Source organism: Trichosurus vulpecula, chromosome 9, assembly GCF_011100635.1.
Source record: "Trichosurus vulpecula isolate mTriVul1 chromosome 9, mTriVul1.pri, whole genome shotgun sequence".
In the NCBI taxonomy this organism is placed as follows: domain Eukaryota; kingdom Metazoa; phylum Chordata; class Mammalia; order Diprotodontia; family Phalangeridae; genus Trichosurus; species Trichosurus vulpecula.
Window position 1 is genome coordinate 117,679,157 of NC_050581.1, and position 22,300 is coordinate 117,701,456.

General features: G+C 38.8%; 1 protein-coding gene across 1 annotated transcript in view; it reads left to right on the forward strand.

Moving 5' to 3' along the window:
• ARIH2 (ariadne RBR E3 ubiquitin protein ligase 2) overlaps positions 1–22,300 on the forward strand; it is a 65,312-nt gene that overhangs the window by 39,703 nt on the left and 3,309 nt on the right. Inside the window, exons 4-15 of the mRNA XM_036737816.1 lie at positions 2,100–2,167; positions 4,639–4,702; positions 8,083–8,230; positions 8,981–9,102; positions 12,347–12,456; positions 14,503–14,620; positions 15,713–15,763; positions 15,857–15,878; positions 17,280–17,431; positions 19,107–19,250; positions 20,266–20,334; positions 21,354–21,437. Coding sequence (XP_036593711.1) covers positions 2,100–2,167; positions 4,639–4,702; positions 8,083–8,230; positions 8,981–9,102; positions 12,347–12,456; positions 14,503–14,620; positions 15,713–15,763; positions 15,857–15,878; positions 17,280–17,431; positions 19,107–19,250; positions 20,266–20,334; positions 21,354–21,437 — 1,152 coding nt within the window. The remainder of the gene's footprint in view (positions 1–2,099; positions 2,168–4,638; positions 4,703–8,082; positions 8,231–8,980; positions 9,103–12,346; positions 12,457–14,502; positions 14,621–15,712; positions 15,764–15,856; positions 15,879–17,279; positions 17,432–19,106; positions 19,251–20,265; positions 20,335–21,353; positions 21,438–22,300) is intronic.

Below are 22,300 nucleotides of genomic sequence, written 5' to 3' on the forward strand. Positions count from 1 at the left end.
AGTTTTGAGCTCCAAATTTCCTCCCTCCTCCCCTCTCACTGAGAAGGCAAGTAGTTTGATAAAGGTCATGTGAAAGAAGACACAGATCAAAAAATAAAACGCCCAAAATTAAAGATAAAAAAAGTATTGACTTGTGAAAATAGATTTAATGTGAAGGTGTGTGTAGAACCTATTGGATTGCATGCCGTCTTGGTGGGGGGAGGGGGGAGGAGAAGGAGGGGAGAAAATTTGAAACTCAAAAACTTGTGGAACTGAGTGTTGTAAATTAAAAGTTAAAAAATAAATTTAAAAAAAGATAAAAAGTGCTTTGATCTGCATTCAGATTCCTTCAATTATTTCTCTGGGTGGGGATAACATTTTTATTCTAAGTCCTTTGGAATTGTCCCATATCATTGTATTGCTGAGAATAGCTAAGTCATTCCCAGTTGATCATCATGCAGTGTTGCTGTTACTATGTATGGTATTTTCCTGTTTCTGCTCATTTCACTTTACATCAGTTAAAAATAAGTCTTCCCCTATGTGACCTTGGGCAAGTCACTTAACCCCAATTGCCCTGCCAAAAAGCAAGGGAAAAAAAAAAAGTCTTCCCAGGTATTTCTCAAGGCATCTGAGCAATCTCTTTGTAAGGTATGTGAAATGTGATGGTTCCTTAGAATTCTTATATCTGTGTTGTTATACTTCTGAAATGTACAGTCCTAGAAAACAATTAAGTTTGGCTAAATCATACTGCTTCCTTGTGAAGGCAAATTTTCTGATCTGTAAAATGAACTGGAGGTTCTTTGAAATCCCAAACTCTGAGGTCCTTTGAATCATTCTATGACTGTATAAAAATCATCCATCTTATTATCTGAGTCAAATTATGTGATTTTCATTGTGTAAATATCCCATCAGAAGTTGTCCACAGTGAAACATCCAATATATATAATGGTTAGTGTGACTAATTAAATTATGGTGTATTAATGTAATGGAATATGATCATATTGATGGGAGTAGGAACTGGACCTATGATTTCATTGACATAGGGAACTACCAGATGAGGAAACTCCTTCAGGGCAAGTTGGCACCTTCTCTGAAATTTAAGCCTTTTAGAGAGTTGCCTGGAATACCTTGTCTTGGCACAGTGTCATTCAGCAGAGGTGGCTGAATGGCTTCAAGATCAGTTCTCAGTTATGACATCAAATCTCAAAAAAACCGAGGCAGTTCAGTGAATAAAGTACCTGCCATGGAGTTAGCAAGACCCGAATTCAAGTGCAGTCTCAGATACTTAGTGGCTGTGTGGCCCTGGGCAAGTCATTCATCCTCCTTCTGCTTAATATTCTTCATCTGTAAAATGGGGATAATAATTGCACTATGTCCCAGAGGAGTTGTGGGGATTAAATGATACAATCTTTGTTAAGCATTTTGCAAACCTTGAAGTGCTAATTAAATGTTAGCTGTTTGAAAAATAACAAAAAATACTATACATATGAAAAATGGAAGGAAATAGAGACCTCATGAGGTAATGCAAAGCAAGATCAGCAGAACTAAAATGATAAATACATTGAGTTCATATGTGTGTGTATGTTCATTTGGTTAAGACGCTGAAGATTTTATGTAAGATTTTCCCCACCTTATTTTTGTATGTTTATTTTTCTTTCTTGGTTATTGTTTGTAATAAAATCTTTTAAAGTTGCCCAAAGTGATGGATAGGTTTTCTAAGAGAGATTCCTTCAGACTTCCTAGAATTACAAGTTAAAAAGAAACTTAGAGGTCATCCAATCAGATTGCAAAATTGTGCAGAACAAGGAGAAACAGAGAAGGAAAATGACTTGTTCATAATCAGAATTAGTGACAGAGTGTGCCTTGTGTGCAGTAGGCTCTTAATAAACAGTTGCTTAACTTAGTTGAAGATAAGAATCTCGGTCTTGATTCTTTGCCCCTTGACTGCACCCTCGCTTCCTCCTGTGCTGTTGACAGAGCTGTGACAGTCGTTAACATTGTCCACATTGCACATGTGATTTCTAGGTTCAAGAAATTAATTTATATCCATCTAGGAATATTCAGTACTCTTAGAAAGATGATATGTGTGATTCCTTTTCTTCTTTCTTCTTTCTTTCTAGGTGTCTCATTCAGTGGCTAAACTTGTATTAGTTAATTTCCACTGGCAAGTCTCAGAGATACTGGAAAGGTAAGTGTTTGGGTGGAGGAATGAATGAAAAATGTAAGTTTGCTTTTTACACTTGTGAAACAAAGCTATCACTAACAACTATTCTCCTTTAGTGCCTAGAAAATTATTATTGGAGTGGTGTTTCACTTTAAATGGCAGGGTTTGGAATTGTTGGTAGAAATGCCATTTTACTTTTCAGCTGGGCCCCCCTAAGAGCAGAGTCCATTCTGTGGCTGGTAAGAATGTTTGCCCTGCTTTACTAGAGAGTGACCAGAGTATCCACTTGGGGTCTAGGGATGGCAGATGAGTGCAGTAATCCCAAATGAAAACTTGAGTGTTTATCTCTAGAATTGCTACTCAGGAGATCTACTTGGTCACATTTAAAATGACTGTGACTTTGTCCTTAGTTCTGAGCACCACTAATACCCTACCTATACTTTAAACATGGAAGCTGTCTTGTCACAAACGATAATATTCCAATTTGATTAACTCTTTCAGTAAGCAATAAAGTTACTTAGCAAAATAGAAGTTGTGATTCTATAATGTGCTTCTTATACAATGTTTGTTTTGACCACAACATTTATTCAAGGATATGTACTATTATTATCCCTCTAGACTGGCTTAATATTACCCTTCAAGGCTAAGAGCCCAAGTGACATATATTCTATTTTACAGGGTCCTTGGTTCAGTCAAGCCTATTCCCTTCAGAATCTAATATAAAGCCTGTTGTGTGACATTGCAAGCTCTTTATAACCTGGCCCTTTCCATGCTTGTCAGACTTAATTCTATCCCCCCCCCCCCCAACCTTTGCAGCAATGTCAGCCAATTGCTATTTCTTGCACATAATGCGCTGTCTACTGACTCCATTCCTTTTCACAGGCTGCCTCCCATCCTTTGAATGCTTTACCTCTCACCTCTGCCTTCTGGCTTTCTTAAAGACTCAGCTTAGATCTTGCTAGCTGCCTTCTCTGGGAGATGGCCTCCGTTTTACACCGTATATATCTTATACAAACACAGCTGTTTGCATGTGGTCTACTCCATCAGACTGTTTGGGGGCATGGATTATATTTTTGCCTTTCTTTACATCCTCAGCATTTAACGTAGTGTCTTCCTTAGTAAATGCTTGTTGACTAGCTCCTCACTTCTTTGACAGTGCTAGGCATCGTAGCCTCCCTTTGAGGTTTTTCAAATGAAGACACTTAGAATCATAGAGTTTAAAGTTGGAAGGGACCTGAGAGGTCAGTCAAGTCAGTAAAAAATCTTTTGCAGCTTTTCTTCTGGTCAACATTTAAGCACCTCTGATGAAGAGAAATGTTATTGCAAAAGAAAGAGTACTAACTTTGGGATCAGAGAACCTGGAGTCAAATCCCTCATCTACTTCTTTGTATCTCTATTACTGGGAAAGTCATTCAGCTTTTCTGGGCCTCATTATTTTCATCTGTAAAATGAAAAGGGGCTGGACCAGATACCCTTAGGTTCCTTTTCTCCTTAAATCAGAGATGCTCCCATCTCTTTGGATAGCCTCTTCTACTGTTGGACAGCTCCACTTATATAGGCTAGGAAGTTCTTCCCCCGATTTAGGCAGAATCTGCCCCCTCATCCCTTACTGGTTCTTGTCTGGCCTCCCAGAGCAAACAAAAGAAGTCTGTTTTTCAGTCTACTTGACAACCTTACAAATATTCAAACCCAACTCTCCTGTCTTTTCTTTGTCTTTTCCCTGCAAAAAATCCGTTTCTTCTACCCTGTCTCACATGGCATTGGTTTGAGTCATTTACCCACCCTCTGCCCAGACATTACTGTATCCATCATTCCCAGTTCCCTCTTGCACATACACTGAGTAGCCAATGTCCCTCTTAAAGTACAGTGTCTAAAACTTCTCAGGGTATTCTAGGTGCATATACCATTGGGTTTGCCATTTCCTGTGATAAGGACACCATACTAATGTATATTGATAGCACATTAACTTTTTTTTTTACCAGACTCATCACATTGACCTTATGTGATGAGTTGCTAAAACTGGAAATAAAACCAGTAATTCAGTGGGGCTGGTTCTCAATTTTCTGTTTGAAAGAGGGCATCTTCACCTAAATAAGTTGCAAAACTTGATATATGTTAGGAATAATTCTACCTCTGCTTTGATTCACATTATTAAATATACTCTAATTTTCTATGGGGTTTTTAATCTCAGAATGCTTACAGTCCTTCAGAAACAGTATCTAATTACAGGTTAGTGTATAGAGAAACAAAGCTTGTTATACTGGTTGAAAACACAGTAGATTAAGAATGGGAGGAAAATTTAATGTTTCCCAGGAATAGTTTAGAAACCAAAAGCATGAACATATTAGGTACTTCTCTGTAGTTCCAGTACAGTTTATTCAGGTTTTTTGGCCCACCATTCCTTTGTTTAAAGAGAAAGATATTTGGTTATGTTTGGATTCCTGTTTCTTTTATCCTAAATGGTTTTTTTTTAAATCCCATTTTTTGTCTTTTAGACACAAGTCCAATTCTGCTCAGCTGTTAGTTGAGGCCCGAGTTCAGCCCAGTCCATCGAAACATGTGAGTACAGACAGTTCTCACTTTACGTAAGTGGACCGTTCCGCAGACCTCTACGTAAAGCGATTTTACGTGATGCAAACTTGCCCAAGGACGTGGGGAAGGGAGGGAAGGAAGCAGGAAGGGGGGCACATGTCTCTGGGGGTGAGGGGATTGGCATACAGTTCAAGGACATGTGGGGGTTGGAACAGAGAGGCAAGAACAGAAGGAGGAACACATTGGTGTTAGGGCCAACCATGTGGGGACCTTTCCAGAACCAAAGGAAGAACATGTTGAAGTGGGAATGACATATGGGGGCTGGACATGTACACAGACAGGAGAGGACTGGTGATACGCAGGGGACAGACACACGATACTCAAGTGCAGACAGACGGAAGACAAACATTCTCGGGGGGCTGGACATGGGTAGGTGGGGTGGGGCTGGGCAAAGGTCTCCTCCCTCAGCACTGGAAGTCTCAAGCCAAGCCCCAGTCTGGTGGTGGTGGCAGCAGTTCTCTTTTCATGTCTGTTCTTCTGCTTTCACTTGGAGTTTGGTTTTTTTGTTTGTTTTTGGGTGGTTTTTGTGGGGTTTTTGTTTGCTTTGTGGAGGGGATAGAAGGCTGTGGAGCTCCAAGCAGAGGGGCAGAAGGGTAGGAGCAAGAAAGAGAGAGCACAGTACTGTACAGTAAAATTAACAGGGTTTGTTTTTTTTTGAATGCAGATTTCTTTCAGAATTCTTTACGTGAAGTTTAATTTGCGTAATGTGAATTTATGTAAAACGAGAACTGTCTGTATCTCCTTCCTTCAGGACCACAGCTCTTCCTTCCACATTAATATTACTGTTTTGAGACTCTCCTGAAATCATTACTATAATTAGGGTTTTGTTTAGAGGTTAGATATGTCACAGATGTTTCCTATTTCAAATACAGGCCTTAATATTTCGTTACAAAAATATTTTTCATGTAAGTGGGGAATAAACTACTGCCATTCTTTGAGAAATGTTTATCTTCCTCCGTCACTTTCATTGTTCCTGTACAAACACCCTGTGCTTCAGCCAAATCAGGTCACATACTGTTTCCTAGACTTGCCTTGTATTCTCCCACCTCTGTGTCTTTGCTTATGTTCTCCCCTCTGGCTAGATTGCTTCATTCCTTCTTCCATTTCTACTCAAATCTGTCATACCCATACTTTAGGGTCTGTTCCCTTCTCCCAGCCAGTAGTGATTTTTGTTGTCCTCCTAATTCCTACAGCACATTCCGGTTTTAGCACTTTTCTGTGTTGCCTTGCATTGTGGTTATTTGTGCTTCTGGCTTCTATTCCTAACTAGACTGAGTGCTTTCTGAAAGCAAGTCTTATTTCTTGCCCAGTGCCTAGATACTAAGTATGTGTTTTATACGTGAATTAAAACCAGGTTACATGAGGCTTTGAGGGGAAGAGGTAGTCAGAAGTCCTACAGAATTCAGCAGCTAACTCTGAACCGAGCACATAATTTCTTCTGTCATCCCAAGAAATAAGCAACATTATATAGATATAAAAGGGGTGTGTGTGTGTGTGTGTGTGTGTGTGTGTGTGTGTGTGTATTAACTAGTGAAATAACAAAAGCTTCACATGTTCCTGGGCTCTGTTTCTTCGTTTGGATCATTGTTGAGACCAGTATCAGAGAGAGTGCTTCTAGTGTCAGGTAATTTGTGAATGCAGAGTTCAGAGTTCTATTAGTTTACTTAGGAGCCTAGGAAGAGGGAGCTTCCCTCTGGCTGTCTAAAAGTTTTAAGTAGATCATCTCCCTGCTATGTAAGAATGAATCATGAAATGAATCTAGCAAGCAGTGGTACATCCTAGGAAAGGGTGTGACATGATTTCAACACACAGCACTTTTCATCACTGGTGGAAAAGAGAAGAGAAATAGGAGCAAGTTTGTGGTAACTGCTAACTCTTCCATATGCCTTAGAATGGCCATGACTACTTTTTAGTAAGTGGTGACCAGCCCGTACTCTTTCTTAAATTGTAAAAAATTTAAAACTTGAAAACTGATCATAGAATTCTGTTTTTAGGGTATTATGTAAGCTTTGGAGAATGGAAGAAAGGGCATACTCTTTGCCAATAGCATTCGATATCTACTGAAGTGAGATTTCAAACAACCATGGCAAATAGGCCATTTGTCCTCCAGTATTTTCCAATTAGTATTAGGAACAATTTAGGCAGTCTATAAATATTAGTTTGCAGTGGTGCTGACATATTGCTTTGGGTTTGTGACAGAATATTATATCCAAGTCATGTAATCATTGGACTTTAGGTTTAAAGTTTAAAAGGGAGCTTTGAGAACATCACTATCTCATTTAAGGAAACTGAGGCCCAGATAGTTTAAGTGAACTTGCCCAGTAGTTGCCCAGGTAGTAAGTAACAGAGATGGGATTCAAACTCCAGTTTTCTAATTCCAAATCTACTCCTTTTCCCACTATATGATGCTGTCTCTCAGTCACAGTATGCATGAACCAAGGCTTAGAGGAAAGCACTAGCTCAGGACTTTTGGGAGTGAGGAAGAGGATTTGATGAATGAAAAGTGTTTGAATCCAATAGGAAGAAAGCTTCTCATACACAAATGAAACTGGTCTGGGGACTATATGGAAGTTTGCAATTGACTGGGAAGTCTGTCCATCTAAGATGACTTCAGTCAAATGACTATTTGAGTGCTTGCTGAATGTAGACACTATACCAGGTGATTATGGGAAGTTGTAAGAGAATTAAAAGGTATTCTCTGTGTACTCTTGAAGTTTATAATCTAAACATGCAAAGAAAAAAACTTGAAACCAATATATAAAATTATGTTCATTTATTAAGATCATAGGATTGAACTAGAGCTAGAGGGGATCTCAAGACATTTAGTCTGCCTCCCCTTTCTCCATCCCATTAGGAAACAGACCCCACGAAGTGATGTGACTTGCCCAGGGTCTCACAGCTAAAGAGACAGAATGGGACAGGACCGGTAGCTTACACTACACCCAAGATTTGATAAATTAGGAAGAATCTGGTAAATGTTAATGTCAAACTTCCAAGTCTAATACTTTGATACCTACAAGGTCTTGCATAAAGCTACAACTTTGAATTGGGTGAAGTTTACAGATTTAATCCCTATTTTGTGTAGGACCTGGAAGTTCATAATGACTCTTACTTGGAAGTTAGGGGCCAAGACTAATCACAGTTCTCCAGTTTGGTCTTGTGGGCGCCAAAACAATAATTTGATTATCTTGTTTGCCTGTAAAATGATCTTTTGTCTTCACTTAGGAGTGAAGTTTGTGACTGTATGACAAGGAATTTCAAGGCTCTGTTAACATTTAATCATGTTATCTTTAGTAAGAAATGTCTGTAGCTGTCTTGTAGACTAATAGTTTGTTGCCTTCTCCCAGGTAATGGTACATTCCTCCCATCACTGTGCAGTGTGCATGCAGTTTGTTCGAAAAGAAAATTTACTGTCTTTGGCTTGTCAGCACCAGTTTTGCCGAAGCTGTTGGGAGCAGCATTGTACAGTGCTGGTAAAAGACGGTGTAGGAGTTGGTGAGTTAACTGTCATTTGGATGGAGTTTAAGAATTTACTCTGGTAGTGCAAACACTAGGAAGAATCTTATAGGTAGTGGTTGAATTTCTTTCACAAGAATGGTTTGAAAGGTTTTTGTTGTCACTTGTATCCCAAGAGAATGTTCCTGCTACTCATAAAGTAGCATGTAAATTAGACTTGCATGATAATTGGTTTTTGCTCTTCTAATGTGATTTATGTTACTGAAACCAAATTAATAGCATTGTAAAAATTTCTTTCTCATAATATAATTATCAGTTCAATTAAATCGAACCAAATATAGGCCATTTTTCCCTACCGAAATCTGGCTTTTCTAAGACTTGTGTGCTGCCTGTAATTTCTGTATTTTCCATGTATACTTATTTTTTAATTTTTGCTCTCAGAGAGTTCTCATTTTAATGTGTAGGCTGCAATTGGGGCAACACTTTTTATAACACCTGGAGAATTTTTAGCATAAGTGCTTAATGGTGTGTATATATAATGTCAGAGGACTGCACAGTTATGGCAACTATTAATATTAATTATGGCAATTATTAATATCTTGTTTCCTTTTGTATTTTTTGTTGTGGACTTGAGAAAATTCTTAGGTTGGTAACAAATGAATAGATTATCCTTCATGACTCATCTTGTCTTATTCCCCATGAAAACTGATTAATCCTCTGATGCAAACAAACTACATGGGAAAAAATAGATTTGATTTTCATATTTATTCCTGTGTTGGTATTTACTAGGAGTCTCCTGTATGGCTCAGGACTGCCTTCTCAGAACACCAGAGGATTTTGTGTTTCCTTTGCTGCCTAGTGAGGAGTTGAAAGACAAATACAGGCGCTACCTCTTCCGGGACTATGTGGAGGTATCGTTTTAACAAGTCTTGGCATTTTTTGCCTTCCCTTTGCCACTTCTCTAGAGCTTTGACTGTGGGGCCAGAGAGCAATGGGTGCTGCAAGAGGAGCATGTTGTATCAGCAGGCCCCAAGCCCAAAGGCTCTTATCACTCCTGTGCTTCGCAGAAGAGTCTTGTTCTTCCTAATTGCTATCTATTGTTAACATTTTTATTTCTATGTACCCATAAATTCGAAAGACCTTTCCATAACAATTGTTAACCATTTTAAGGCACATTTATTCCTTTTCTGAACTCAGAGCAAGGAGACCTGGGCTTAAATAACTTGTCATTTGCTGTTTACCGGGTAATTCCAGGCAAGTCACTTTTGTTTTGGAGCCTTGAGGTTTTTGTCTGTAAGACAAGGGTCATGATCTTTTTCTCCCTGCCTCACAGGCAAAGGCAAATTACAGTTTTTTTTGTCTTTAAAGATCTTCATGTAAAATCAAGTGGCACGTTTATTTTAAACATATGAAGAAACTAATTCCTGAAAAGGCTTAGAGGCATACAACTAGAATGAAAGCCGTGCCTCCAGTATTATTTTTACTAGAACATACCCAATTCATCTTTTTATTTTCTCTTCCTATAATTTGCCTCATGTTTGCTTTTCATCTTGGTGCTTTATCAGGTTGAGCTTTGAATAACTGGTTTGTTTTAGTTAATTTTCTGGCTTTCAGTTAGGATACCCTTTTCTTTCAGTCTTTGTTTCTTTGGCAACTATTTAATAAGCACTTACTGTGGACAGGGAACACTGTAGTGGTGGAGCTACAAAGATAAAATAAGACATGGTCCTTTTATAGAGGGGGTAGAAGGCGTGTATGTGAATGACAAATGCTGGAATATAATAATTGAATAGTTATTCAATAACTGTGTTGCAGCATAGATTATAATAGCCTAAATGAGCTACAAAGTACAATGGGAGGACTTGCAGCCCAGATAGTTGCTGGAATAGAGGAAGGTAACCCGTTTCCCACAAACCTCCTTGAGCAAAAACCTAAAAATTGTGCCACACCTAATAATGATTTAGAAATCCAGTGAGAAAAATAAAAAGAAACTGAAGGGATAAGCATAGACAAAGAAGAAACAGAACTACTACTTTTTGCAAATGATTTGATGGTTTACTCAGAGAACCCCAGTTGTTGTGTTGTTTCAGTCATGTCTGATTCTTCATGACCCCATTTGGGGTTTTCTTGGCAAAGATTCTGGAGTGATTTGCCATTTCCTCCTCCAGATCATTTTGCAGATGAGGAAACTGAGGCAAACAGGGTTAAGTAACTAACATCTCATACTGTACACCTAGATAAACTCCAAACGCGCACATGATTTAGACATCAATGGTGATATTAAAAGCAAGTTATTGGGGCATGGAAAAAATTTCTTGTCAAATCTATGGCTCAGAGAAGTGTTCGTGACCAAACAAGAAATTACACAACCAGAGATAAAATTAATGATTTATATTACATATAATGTAAGCTTTTGAACAAACCAATGCTGCTAAAATTAGAAAGAAATTGGGAAAAAATCTTTGCCAAAGTTTTTCTGATAAAGATCTCATTTCTAAGTTATCTATGGAACTAAGTCACATTTACAAGCAAAAGAGCCATTTCCCCATTGATTAAATTGTCAAAGGACATGAATTGATAGTTTTCAAAGAAGGAAACACAAGCTAACAACAGCTATATGGAAAAATCCTCTAAATCGCTCAAAAGCAGGGAAATGCCAATTAAAACAATTTTGAGGTGCCACCTCATATCCATCAGATTGGATAAGATGACAAAAAATGAAAATGCTGGAGAGAATGTGGGAAAATGGGTACACGAATACAGTATTGGTAGAGTTGTGAACTAGTCTGACCATTCTGGAAAGCAGTTTGGAAATATGCCCCAAAAGCTATTGAACTGTGCATACCTTTTGACCCTGGCAACTCTCTACTAGGTCTCTACTTCCAAAAATATCAAAGAAAGGGAAAGGACCCATATGTACAAAAATCTTCTAGCAGCTCTTTTTGTGGTGTAAAAGAATTGCAAACAGAAGAGATGCCCATTAATTGGGGAATGACTAACAAATTATAATATGGGAATATGATGAAATACTCTTGCGCTGTAATAAATGTAATAAAAGGTGATGGTTTCAGAAAATCTTGGGAAGGCTTGTATAAACTGATTCAGAGTGAAGTGAGCAGAACCAAAACACCACTGTATACAGCAACAGCAACTTTCATTCACAGTATTCACAATATCAACAGTAACAACAACGTTCAGCTCTGAAAGAGTGACTCTGACAAACATAATAACCAACCACAGTTCTAAAGGACTGAGGATAACACATGGTAAAGCCTCCAGATAGAGAGCGGAAGGACTTATAGTGCAGATTGAAGCTTAGTTCCTTCTCTTTTTTTTTTCTTGGATATGGCTAATGTAGGAATTTATTTTACATGATTACATATTTGTAACAGGTTGTATTTTTCTTGCTTTTAAAGAGCATGGGGTAGAGGGAGAAGGGAGTGAGATAATTGAGAACTAAAAATAAAATTGAATTAAAAAAATAAAAAGAGAAGAAAACAGGGCTTTTCTTATTCAGGGGTCTCTTTGAAGCTTAATTTTAAAAGTTCTTTTTTGGTTCTTTTATTGTCCAGTTTTTATTAAATCTCTATAGACTTGCTTCATATCTGTTTTTGACAATATTGATATTTTCTTTTGTTTTTTTGAGGGGGCAAGGCAGGGCAATTGGGGTTAAGTGCATTGCCCAAGGTCACACAGCTAGTAAATGTGTCAAGTGTCTGAGGTCAGATTTGAACTCAGGTCCTCCTGACTCCAGGTCCGGTGCTCTACTCACTGTGCCACCTAGTTGCCCCTTAATATTTATATTTTCATTATGGAAAGTGGAGCAGATAGGAGGAAGTGGAGCAGTGCATAGAAAACAGACCTTGGAACCTGCGATGTCCTGTATCTTATACACACTGGGTTTTTGACTAGGAGCGAACTAAGACTTGGAAGTTGCAGACAGGGTTCCAGTCTGCATTGGTAAAGAATTATCCTCATTTGAGATCTCCTTACCTATTTCTGTTCTAATTTTTTAATATCCCATGCAAGAAAATATTATCTTATGAAGCGATCACACTTCCTTCCCCCATCATGTGCCAGTAGAAACTGGATGAGTGTATGTTACCAACCTTCCTGAGATCTTGACGCTTTGCCTTTCCCTTGCTATCTTCCCAGAGCCATTATCAGCTCCAGCTGTGTCCCGGTGCAGACTGCCCCATGGTTATCCAGGTACAGGAGCCTAGAGCTCGACGAGTGCAGTGCAATCGATGCAATGAGGTGTTCTGGTAAGATGTGTGTTCATGGGTCTTCCTACCCAGACACCAGAGCTCTCCCTTCCCCATCTCTTTCCAAATTGAGGTAGATCTGCCCCCAAGAGTTTGAGGTAGGTGAGTACTTAACAAGAATTAAGGTTGTGTCCAGAGAAGACAAAATACTGTAGTTTCCATGAGTGTGTGGAAAATTCTTAGTTTTTAAGAAAACAAATTGGTTTTGATCCTTGAGGTATGTACTGAACTCTAGGGAATGGTTTTCAAAGGCTCTGGCAATCTAGAGTGCTGCCAACAAGGGACAGGATATCAGAATAGGTGGATTGTATGGATTGCGTGTCTTACAGGACTTGGACCACTAAGTTTTTGCCTTTCTGATCCTTAAGGCTGCTTCTTGAAATTTGCTAAGTAGAACATAGTAACAGTGTTTGGGATCAGGTTGTGCATGTGCATAATTATTGCTCCATAGGTCTGTTCTTTGTTTATTAACAACAACTCTAGGCTTAAAAAAAACTTCTAGAAGCTATGTGATTTTTTTTTAATTTTTAAGAAAAGGAAGAAAAGCAAAATACAGTGCTTTTCGACTGTTTTATGTCAGTTATGAAATCCCCATTTCCAAGATTTGGCACTTTATGAGTATTAGGGAAGTTTAGTTTTTCTAACCAAACCTACATCCTTTTGAAAGGTTACATAACTATTACAAGAATGGAAATCAAGACAAATTGAGGCTTTTATTTTTATTTAATTTGGTAGAGACTTCTGTATTTATGTCTGTATTCAAATCTATATGCCTATATGCCTTTGTCTGTGGTGGGGAGCAGGAATAAATGTAGTGGGATATACCCTTGAGCGGTTTTGAGTTAATTGGAATAGGAGACCCTTTCTGTGTGACTTTGCTTGTAATACTGAATTTACATACAGGGAGTTGGTACGGGCAGACAGAGATAGCCGGCATGAGCATAAAATGTCTGTGGATTCCTTGTTTGTATTTCTGGTCATTGTAGTATGTTAATAGTACTTAGTATTTAATTTATCTCACTTAATTACTATAGTATCTAACCAAGATACTAGTTTATCCAAATAATTTATTGTATATCCTAAAAAAAATAAATAGCCCATCCCTATTTTTAAAATAGGTGTCAACTAGCCTGAAGAATCATTTTCCAAGTAGTAAGTAATTTTGAGTTTTCTCCTCTCTTTGTGATCCATCACAGACCCCATTGATTACTAGCAGAGGAAGGTGATTTTAGTACACTTGGCTTCTTAGTGGTTAAGATGAAGCTTTTGTAATAAATTTCTTTTATTTTACATACCTGTGCTATTATACTTTCTTTACTTATTACCATATAATTATGTGTTTGAGGTAGATATAACTTTCCATAGTGTGTAAAATTATGGTCCATATTTCTTTCTTTAGATTCTAAATAATTCCTGAAGCCATAAAATGCCTGAACTAGAAGAGACCCTAAAGATTGTCTAATCCACCTAATCATTTTATTTCAGTCTGCATGCTTCTCTTATATAACATTCATTCTTTCCCTGTGACCTCAGTTCAAACACATGTTTAAATATTCCTGTTCATAGTAAGAAATTTAAAAAGGCAAAAGTCATCATGAATCTATCCTGTATCAGGTTGTGTTTATTTAGGGACTGAGAGGCAGAGTTGGCTCACAGATTGGGCTATTCTTATAATTGAAGTGAACTGCTACAATTAGGCCATCCTTGGAAGACCAAATGTTCAACTCTTTAAAAAAAGTGTTTTTTAATTGTTAGGGGTGATTAATTCTGAGTTGTAAAGAGGGTTGAGACCAGGTTGAATATTTTTTAGTGGAAATTACATCTTATTAGGGACTTGAGAATTTGTTTCAAGAGGATTCAGATTGAAGGCGAGTTTAAGAAATGTTTAAATAAATTATTGAATAAGCAAGTCTCAGAGGCCTTGAGATTCAAAACTACACCTTTGGAAAAACTCAGATGCTACTAATTGGGTAAAAGGGAGATTTAAGACTTTAGCACAGACTGAACTTGTTGGAATTTGAATCCCTTTCTTTTCTGATTTTTAAGTTTCAAGTGTCGTCAGATGTATCATGCCCCTACAGACTGCGCCACAATCCGGAAATGGCTCACAAAGTGTGCAGACGACTCTGAAACGGCAAACTACATTAGTGCTCACACTAAAGATGTAAGGAATGTTTAGACTACCAGCTCCCTGGGGATGCTTTTTATCTTATCCGTCACCAACCTTGTCATTGGCGATTATCAGGAAAGATCACCAGTTCCCTCCTTTTGTCTGTTATGCTATAGCTTTCATCGGGTATGCTGGGGTGGGTGGGGTTCCTTTGTCAGGCCTAACAGTGACATCCTTAACATGGTAGTATCTTGGGATTCCCTTACTTGTAAATATACCTTGTAGGCAATTCTGGCTTGGCAGTGAAGAACTGGATTAGTCAGGAACCTCTCTTCTCAGACCAGCCACCAGTCATATAGCTGCTGCCTTATAGTGGCAAGAAAGATAACGTCAGAACATGTCAGAGAAGGGGACTCCTAAGCAAAATGAAATAGCTGGGTGAAAAGTTAGGGTCCTGTTACTGTTTTGCTCCAAGACAGTGCTATAATTCCCAGAACTGCTTGACAGGAAGGTCAGATGCATGGGAAACTTGAATTTTTGTCACTCTTCCTGTGAGACGGTCGCTAAATAACCCAGTGCCATTCATCCGTCCATGAGCTCATTTAAATGGTATACACAGGTGAAACTTATTTGAAGCTCAATAACTTATTTTAGATGGTCAGTTGAGTTCCGAAATGATTTTTATGTAATGAGTTATACTAATGATTGCTGGGTCTGTATGAGAAGATATTTGATGTATTCTGTTGGACAGTTCTGGAAGCAGGACTCTGGGCAAGTGGACTCAGATTACTATATCCTGAGGCAGCTCTGACATTCCTGTGGGGACTGATTTTGCCCTCCTGCTGACTCAGTTCCGAGCTCAGTCTGAGCAGTTTATCCGGCAGATCGCACAGTTACTGGAGATCGACCGGTACTTGAGGGAGGGGGTCAGAGTCAAGAATACTAATCTCATTTCCTTGGAATTATTGTTCCAGAGCCAGTGACCTCCTGTTGAGCCCCTGAACCACCACGTTAAAGTGAGATTTTCCTCCCCTGGAGTCTTGCACAATTAGCCACTGGGCGTGGGTGCCGAGAGTTTTGTGTTATTTGTCTTAAAACCAACATAACGTAGCGATTGAACCTAATGGAACGATTCTGTTTTCCCAGTGTCCCAAGTGCAATATCTGTATTGAGAAGAATGGAGGCTGCAATCACATGGTGAGCAGAAACCCTGATAGTTCACTTATCAGTAATGATGCGAAACCTTCTGGTCAATATGCATGTTAATATCTCTTTTTCTTTCCCTTTCAGCAATGTTCTAAGTGTAAACATGGTAAGTCTTGGCTTTAGCTCACATTCTGGGCCCCTGTGGTGGTGTCCGTTGTTTCTGGTATTCATGTTTATTTTTATATTTGCCGATGTGAAGCACTTTTTATATCAAAATTAATGAACTGTGCATATATCGGTGAGATGAAACCTTTTGAAAGAATTCTTGCACCAAGTTCCTAATTAAGCTTTCACAGTTTTTATCCATGTGATCCTACATCAGTTTCTCTTTCTAGTGTCTAATTCCATTGCTTCTCTTTTCATGAGCTCATCCATAATAGCTGGCAGGTATTTTCTCAGTGATTTGTATTTTGCCTTGGAGCATGATACTCAGTTTTGCTGGGTAGGTGATTCTTGGTTTTAATCCTAGCTCCATTGACCTCCAGAATATTGTATTCCAAGCCCTTTGATCTCTTAATGTAGAAGCTGCCAGGTCTTGGGTTATTCTGATTGTGTTTCCACACTCAAATTGTTTCTTTCTGGCAGCTTGCAGTATTTTCTCCTTGATCTGGTGTGGCCAGAATGACCTTTGTTTTCTTTGGGTGGCAAATTGCCAGGCTGTTTGTAGTGTTTATTGGGAGAGGGGAAGTCAGTAGATTATTTTATTGGCACTTATGCTGTCTTGAGCTGAAATTAATGGGTCAAGAAATAACATTCCTAAGGATTTCTGAGTTTTCCTTCTTGGTTCTTTCCCAGAATGGAAATAAATTCCAGGTTGTTCATGAAATTGTCCATTGGGTTACTTGTCCTTCTTAAAGATGCTCTTCCTTTCATCTCTTTTTTTTTTTGTCTTGTTTTTTCTACTTCAGAGCTATCTGTCCATATGTCATTCTAGCATTTAACATTTTTTTTAAGCACCTACTGTGTGCTGGGCACTGTGCTAAGATGTCTTATATGAGATCTTCTGATTGTGTGTATGGAAGAAAAAAAGGGAGAATGGACTAATGGTTTCTGTTGAAATGTTACTGTTAGGGTGATACGCAGGCCGCTTTCAAACAATTTTTAGGTCTCCTGGTGAAAGAATGTGATGGTACATGGCAGATCTCATCTCTCCTGTAAGCCCGTCACTGATGTCTCTGTGTTGATGACATGTAGGCTGTTAGAGCATATCATTTCTGTAAATAGTCTGTCCGTAGCAGAAGTGAAGTATCTCTTTTGCCATTTTATCATTTATGAAGTCTCTGTACTAGGTGAATAATAAGGATGAACAGAGGGACATTATTAACCACATAGCACCATGTGGTGCGCTGAGTCTGCACCTTGGGCAAAGGAGCGCCCAGAAATTGAAGCAACTCAGAGTGATTTTGCTTCACCTTTGCTTCCCAAGTCATGGGCCTTTGCCATGGGCATTATATGGGAACAGTTTCTTTGCTGCTGTAATTGACTTGTTCTTTGCTATTCTGTGCAGATTTCTGCTGGATGTGTCTAGGAGACTGGAAGACCCATGGCAGCGAGTACTACGAGTGCAGTCGGTACAAAGAAAATCCTGATATTGTAAACCAGAGTCAGCAGGCCCAGGCGAGGGAGGCCCTTAAGAAGTACTTGTTCTACTTTGAGAGGGTAGGAGACCTCTCGCTGACCCACAGCCATGAGTTTAGTTTCCTTTGGTTTGCCAGCAATGGTTAAGCTGAATGCTGGCAGCAGTGAATAATTTGTAGAGATGTGGTAGGTTCTACTACCCCAATTTAGGTGATGGAGAACTTAGAGCCAACTGTTGCGATTAACATTGGCTTAAGAAGGCTCTTCAAAAATTCCTTAGACTCTGGTTTATGAGCAGCTTATAGTACCATATTTTATGGCATGACATTGCCCTCTGTTATGCTGTAGTGGTATGGACTCATGCTGCTGCTGCTCAGGTTGTATACTCTAAGAAGCACGTCCTAGAGCCCTCTGCCCAGAAATATTTTGGGTCTGCCAGGATGCTGATTTTCAGTAAACATTATAATAATAATAATATGCCTTGATACTGTATCCCCTTTCATCCTTATCTATGGTCTCTTATCCTTCCTGGGCCATGGTTTTTTAAAAAAAATGTTGGGTAGGGGGTTTGGGGTTCATGGTTAGCTGATAAATCGAATTGCATGAAAGAAAGGCACCCCTTGCCTTGTAGTGAAAGTCCTATGTCATGTCACAAGTTGAAAAAGTGCAGGATTTGGAGATGTAGACCCTGGATTCACATTCCAGTTCTACTCCCAAGTCCTTGTGTTAACATTGGCCATGTCACCACATCTCTGGCTCACTGTTTCCTTCGCTTTTATATTTGCAGAGGTGGGGTGGGGAGTCGGGGTGTTCTACTAAACAGTCTCTTAAATTCTTTCTAGCTCTAGATTTTATGACTCTTAACCTGTCTAGGCTGTGGCATTCTAATACCCACCCTTCTCTAATCCAGATACAAGTCGCTCATACTAGCTGTATATACTTAGGCAAATACTTAACCTTTCAGAACCTAGATGATTCTAGGGTTCCCTTTGGCTCTGATTCCTGGTTCTTGTGACTTCAGTTTCATCCTCAGGTAACTGAAGGAGTGGAACTGAGGCTCTTTCCAGCTCAAACATTCCCTTATTGCCCTTTTACAAACTGTAGATTTTGTTTCTTTCTTGAGTACACCTGCTGACAATGTGAACAAAAAGTTGAACAAAAATTCATTGAATGCCTACTATGTATATGGCTCTGTACTTAGTATCTCCATAACTAGTGCCAAGGAAATGCCTGTGTATGTAGTCCAGAAATTATTATTGTGTAGCAGTTATACAAAATGAAGTATTTTCCTTCTCCTGAGGACTTTACACTGAATGTTCACATTTAGCCTGATCATTAATTATTCTTTTGAAGGCTTCCCCAGCACATGGTTTTGAACTTGAATTGGATATTTTTGTAGAATTTTTCTTGATACTTTAGCAATCGACCACCTTTCACCTGGGGGTAGAAGTAATTTTTTCTAGTAGGTGAGAAATTCAAGTTCCATATGTGATTATTAAGTGAAGCTTCATTGTTTTCTAGCAATACCTCTCTCACAAGAACATAAAGCCCCCACTGCCTCCAGTATAGGAGCAGGCCAGGATATTCTTTCTTATTTCAGTGTGGCAGTGCCTTTTTCCAGCTGTTCTGCTGGTTGCCACTTCTGCATTCCTTGCCTACTGTGACAATTATTTGACCCTTTACCCATAGTCCATCTGTTCTCCTCCCTTCCCCCCCAAAGTCCTCCATTCTCCTCTTCCCTCTATCCTTGCTACAGTGGGAAAATCACAATAAGAGCCTACAGCTAGAGGCACAGACCTACCAGCGAATTCATGAGAAGATACAGGAAAGAGTGATGAACAATCTGGGGACTTGGATCGATTGGCAGTACCTGCAGAATGCTGCTAAGCTCCTAGCCAAGGTGAGGCTGTTTTTCCCTTGCCTGACTTCAGGTCTTTGTAAGTCTTAGTGACAGACAGCAGAAGGAAAGAATTCTGCATAAAAGCCTCCTGGAGAGACTCTGAAATTTGTGTTAGTCTTCTGAAATGCCACCAGTTACTTCCACATACAGGAAAGCCATTGACAGATAAGATACAACATTCAGAAAATGCCCTACAAATAATGTTTTTGACAAATGTTTGTTAAATTGAATTACAGCCTTGCGTTCAGTAAGCTTAAGCTACATAAGGAGACAAAATTTACCTGAAATGACTTGGCAGCTTGTATTCCCTGTAGCTATCCATCAATGAATAGATTAGGAGATAGGAGATGATGATTGTGTGATACAAACTCTCAAGTACTATAGTAGCAGGGGAATTTGAAGCAACCCCCACCTGGAAACTCTGCGCTACTCCCAATTACATTTTTTTTCTAAGTACTCCATGACTATCTCTAGAGTCATGTAAACTAAATTCTGTCCTATAGCCTTGTGTTGAACCAACATGTATTTTACCCTCCTTCAGAGCTTCATTATGGTGTGGAGGAGATCCTGGGTTCTCAAAGGCTTTGCCAACAGAATGTAAATCTTTGGCAAGCCCTGCAAAGCCAGAAAGACTTCGTGTTTCCAACCTGGTAATGACCTATGTGTCTGTTATCCAAGGGCCAACCAAAAGCTAGAGAGGTTATTTTGCGTCTACTGGGCTGGCTCTAGTGTTGATGATAACCTCTGTAACCACAGTGTGAGGACTGTGTCAGTGTAGGGAGTGGGCAGTATTGGTCAAACCATTGGTACCAAGAAGATAGTGATTTCATTCTGTTTTTGTTGTGTTAAATTTTATTTAATTTTTTTTTAAACTTGAATTAATTTCTTTGAGACCCTGTGCCTGAGGATCCAAACTTATTTATATGGGTTGATTAGAGACTGGAGAACCAGAAGAAGAACCAAAGAGATTAAAAGTCATAGTCTAGACTATCTTTAAAAAATTTTTTTATTACAGTGTCGTTATACTCTGCAGTACACATATCCATATGCATACTACATGGAATCTGGACCTAGGAAGAAGCTGGTAAGAGGATTCTGCCCTCTTCTCATTCTAATCAATACAAGCTCATTTCTCTCCATGTTATCTGGAGAAGACTTCATGTTCATATATAACTGGTTCTTGATTAATTTATAAGGAAAATTAAATGTGTATGACTGACTGATTAATTTATTGTTTTATATTTTTTTAACTTGGCATTTTACCCAGAAGAATGCCTTGGGTTTTAATTGAGTCCTATTTGTGAATCAGTAACAACTCTTGTAATGTATAGTAAGCATATGTATTTTTTGCCCTAAGCCACAACTGATTTTTGACTCCTTTTCCCAACATCTGTTTCTCTAATTGTTTGAGGTAAATTAGTATATTCCACAAGCACCTTCTTCCCTCATCCCTCTCCTATATGCACACAATATCATTAAGGGTTGGCCTTTTATCTGAATTCTGGGAAAGATTGATTGAGTAGGGACCACCTGTTGAACTATATTATCCTTGGTGGGTAATTCCCAGAGCCTCTTCCTTTTTATGTGAACTCACAAAGGACTTTACTAGACTAGACTTGAAGAGCCCTACCCTAGTTGAGTTGGGAAAGACTATAGTGTATCCCTTATTTTAGCTGACTGTAGAAATGAGGAGGAAAAATAATAGCGGAAATTCTCAGATGATTGATTGTGGCACCAATCCTGATGGCATAGCACAAACTTCCTCCCACTGTGATCGCAGTATTTGACCCTAAAGCATTTCTGTTGTTTTGAGTAACAGGCATTCAGGTTTTCTTGCATTTTTCTGCTAATACTATATTTAGAAGTTGCATTTAAATATATATCTAGGTGTCATCCAGAGGTAGCTGTGAAGGGGAAATTGTAACATTCCAGATGAATTTTTTTTTTTTTGCTTCAAAATTATTAATATATTTATTTGGGAAAATGAGTAAAACGCTTAATAATATTGGTCTCTGAAGTGCATGCTGTGTGTTATTACATTTGCTACTCACATCCTTTTTCTAGATTTTCTTTCCTGTTCATCCTTTTGTTTTGTTGCTATAGTTTGAGTATCAGCAGGCCCAGCTGGAGGCAGAAATTGAGAACCTTTCATGGAAGGTGGAGCGAGCAGACAGCTATGACAGAGGGGTAAGTCACTCTTCTTCCTGTTGAATGTCCTGCTGTTATTGACTAGATGGAACAGAAGCCTAGTAAGAGATTGCCAATGCCAGCAGAGACCACCAGAATCTAGTTTAGAACAATGGGCCTAATCAAATAAGATGAAAAGTAGAGTTGGTCTGTGTGGGTAGAGAAGTACGGGAGAAAGATTTGGGCAAATTTTAGTGATCTGCAAGCTGAATGCCACCATGACATAGGGGTCTGAAAAGCTGACCCTATCAGAAGCCTCCCTCAGGACAGGCACATTTTCCTGATGAAGGATTAGACAACTTTGCTTTCAGATGAGGCAGGGATAATAAAGCTCCTTGAGGCCAGAGATGATCATTACATCCAAACTTTCACAGAATGAATCAATGGCTTTCACATTTTTGTTACATTGAATATTTAGCCCAGAGAAGAGAAAACTCAGGAGCAAACATGATCGCTCATGTTCAGTATTTGAAAGGCCCTTATGTAGGTCTCCCTTGTGCTTGTGTTTGGCCCCAAGGGACAGGTTTAGGAACAAGTGGGTAGCGATTGCAGCAAAAGATTTTGTCTCAGTGTAAAGAACTTACAGTTAGGATTGTCCTGAACTCTTAGTTCAGATCAGAGTAGTTTTTTTTTCCTATATTATTTCAGGGATTTTTTGTTTATGCAGTATGACTCATGGAAATATGTTTTCCATGACTTCATATATATAATGGGTATCATAATTTTTCCCTTTCTCAATGAAAGGAGGGAAAGAATTTGAAACTGAAAATTTTTTAAGTATTTTCTTTAATTAAAAAAGATTTTTTAGAACTGTCTAGTAATGGAATTAGCTACTCCACTAGGGTGGGTAGAGGCTCCCAGAA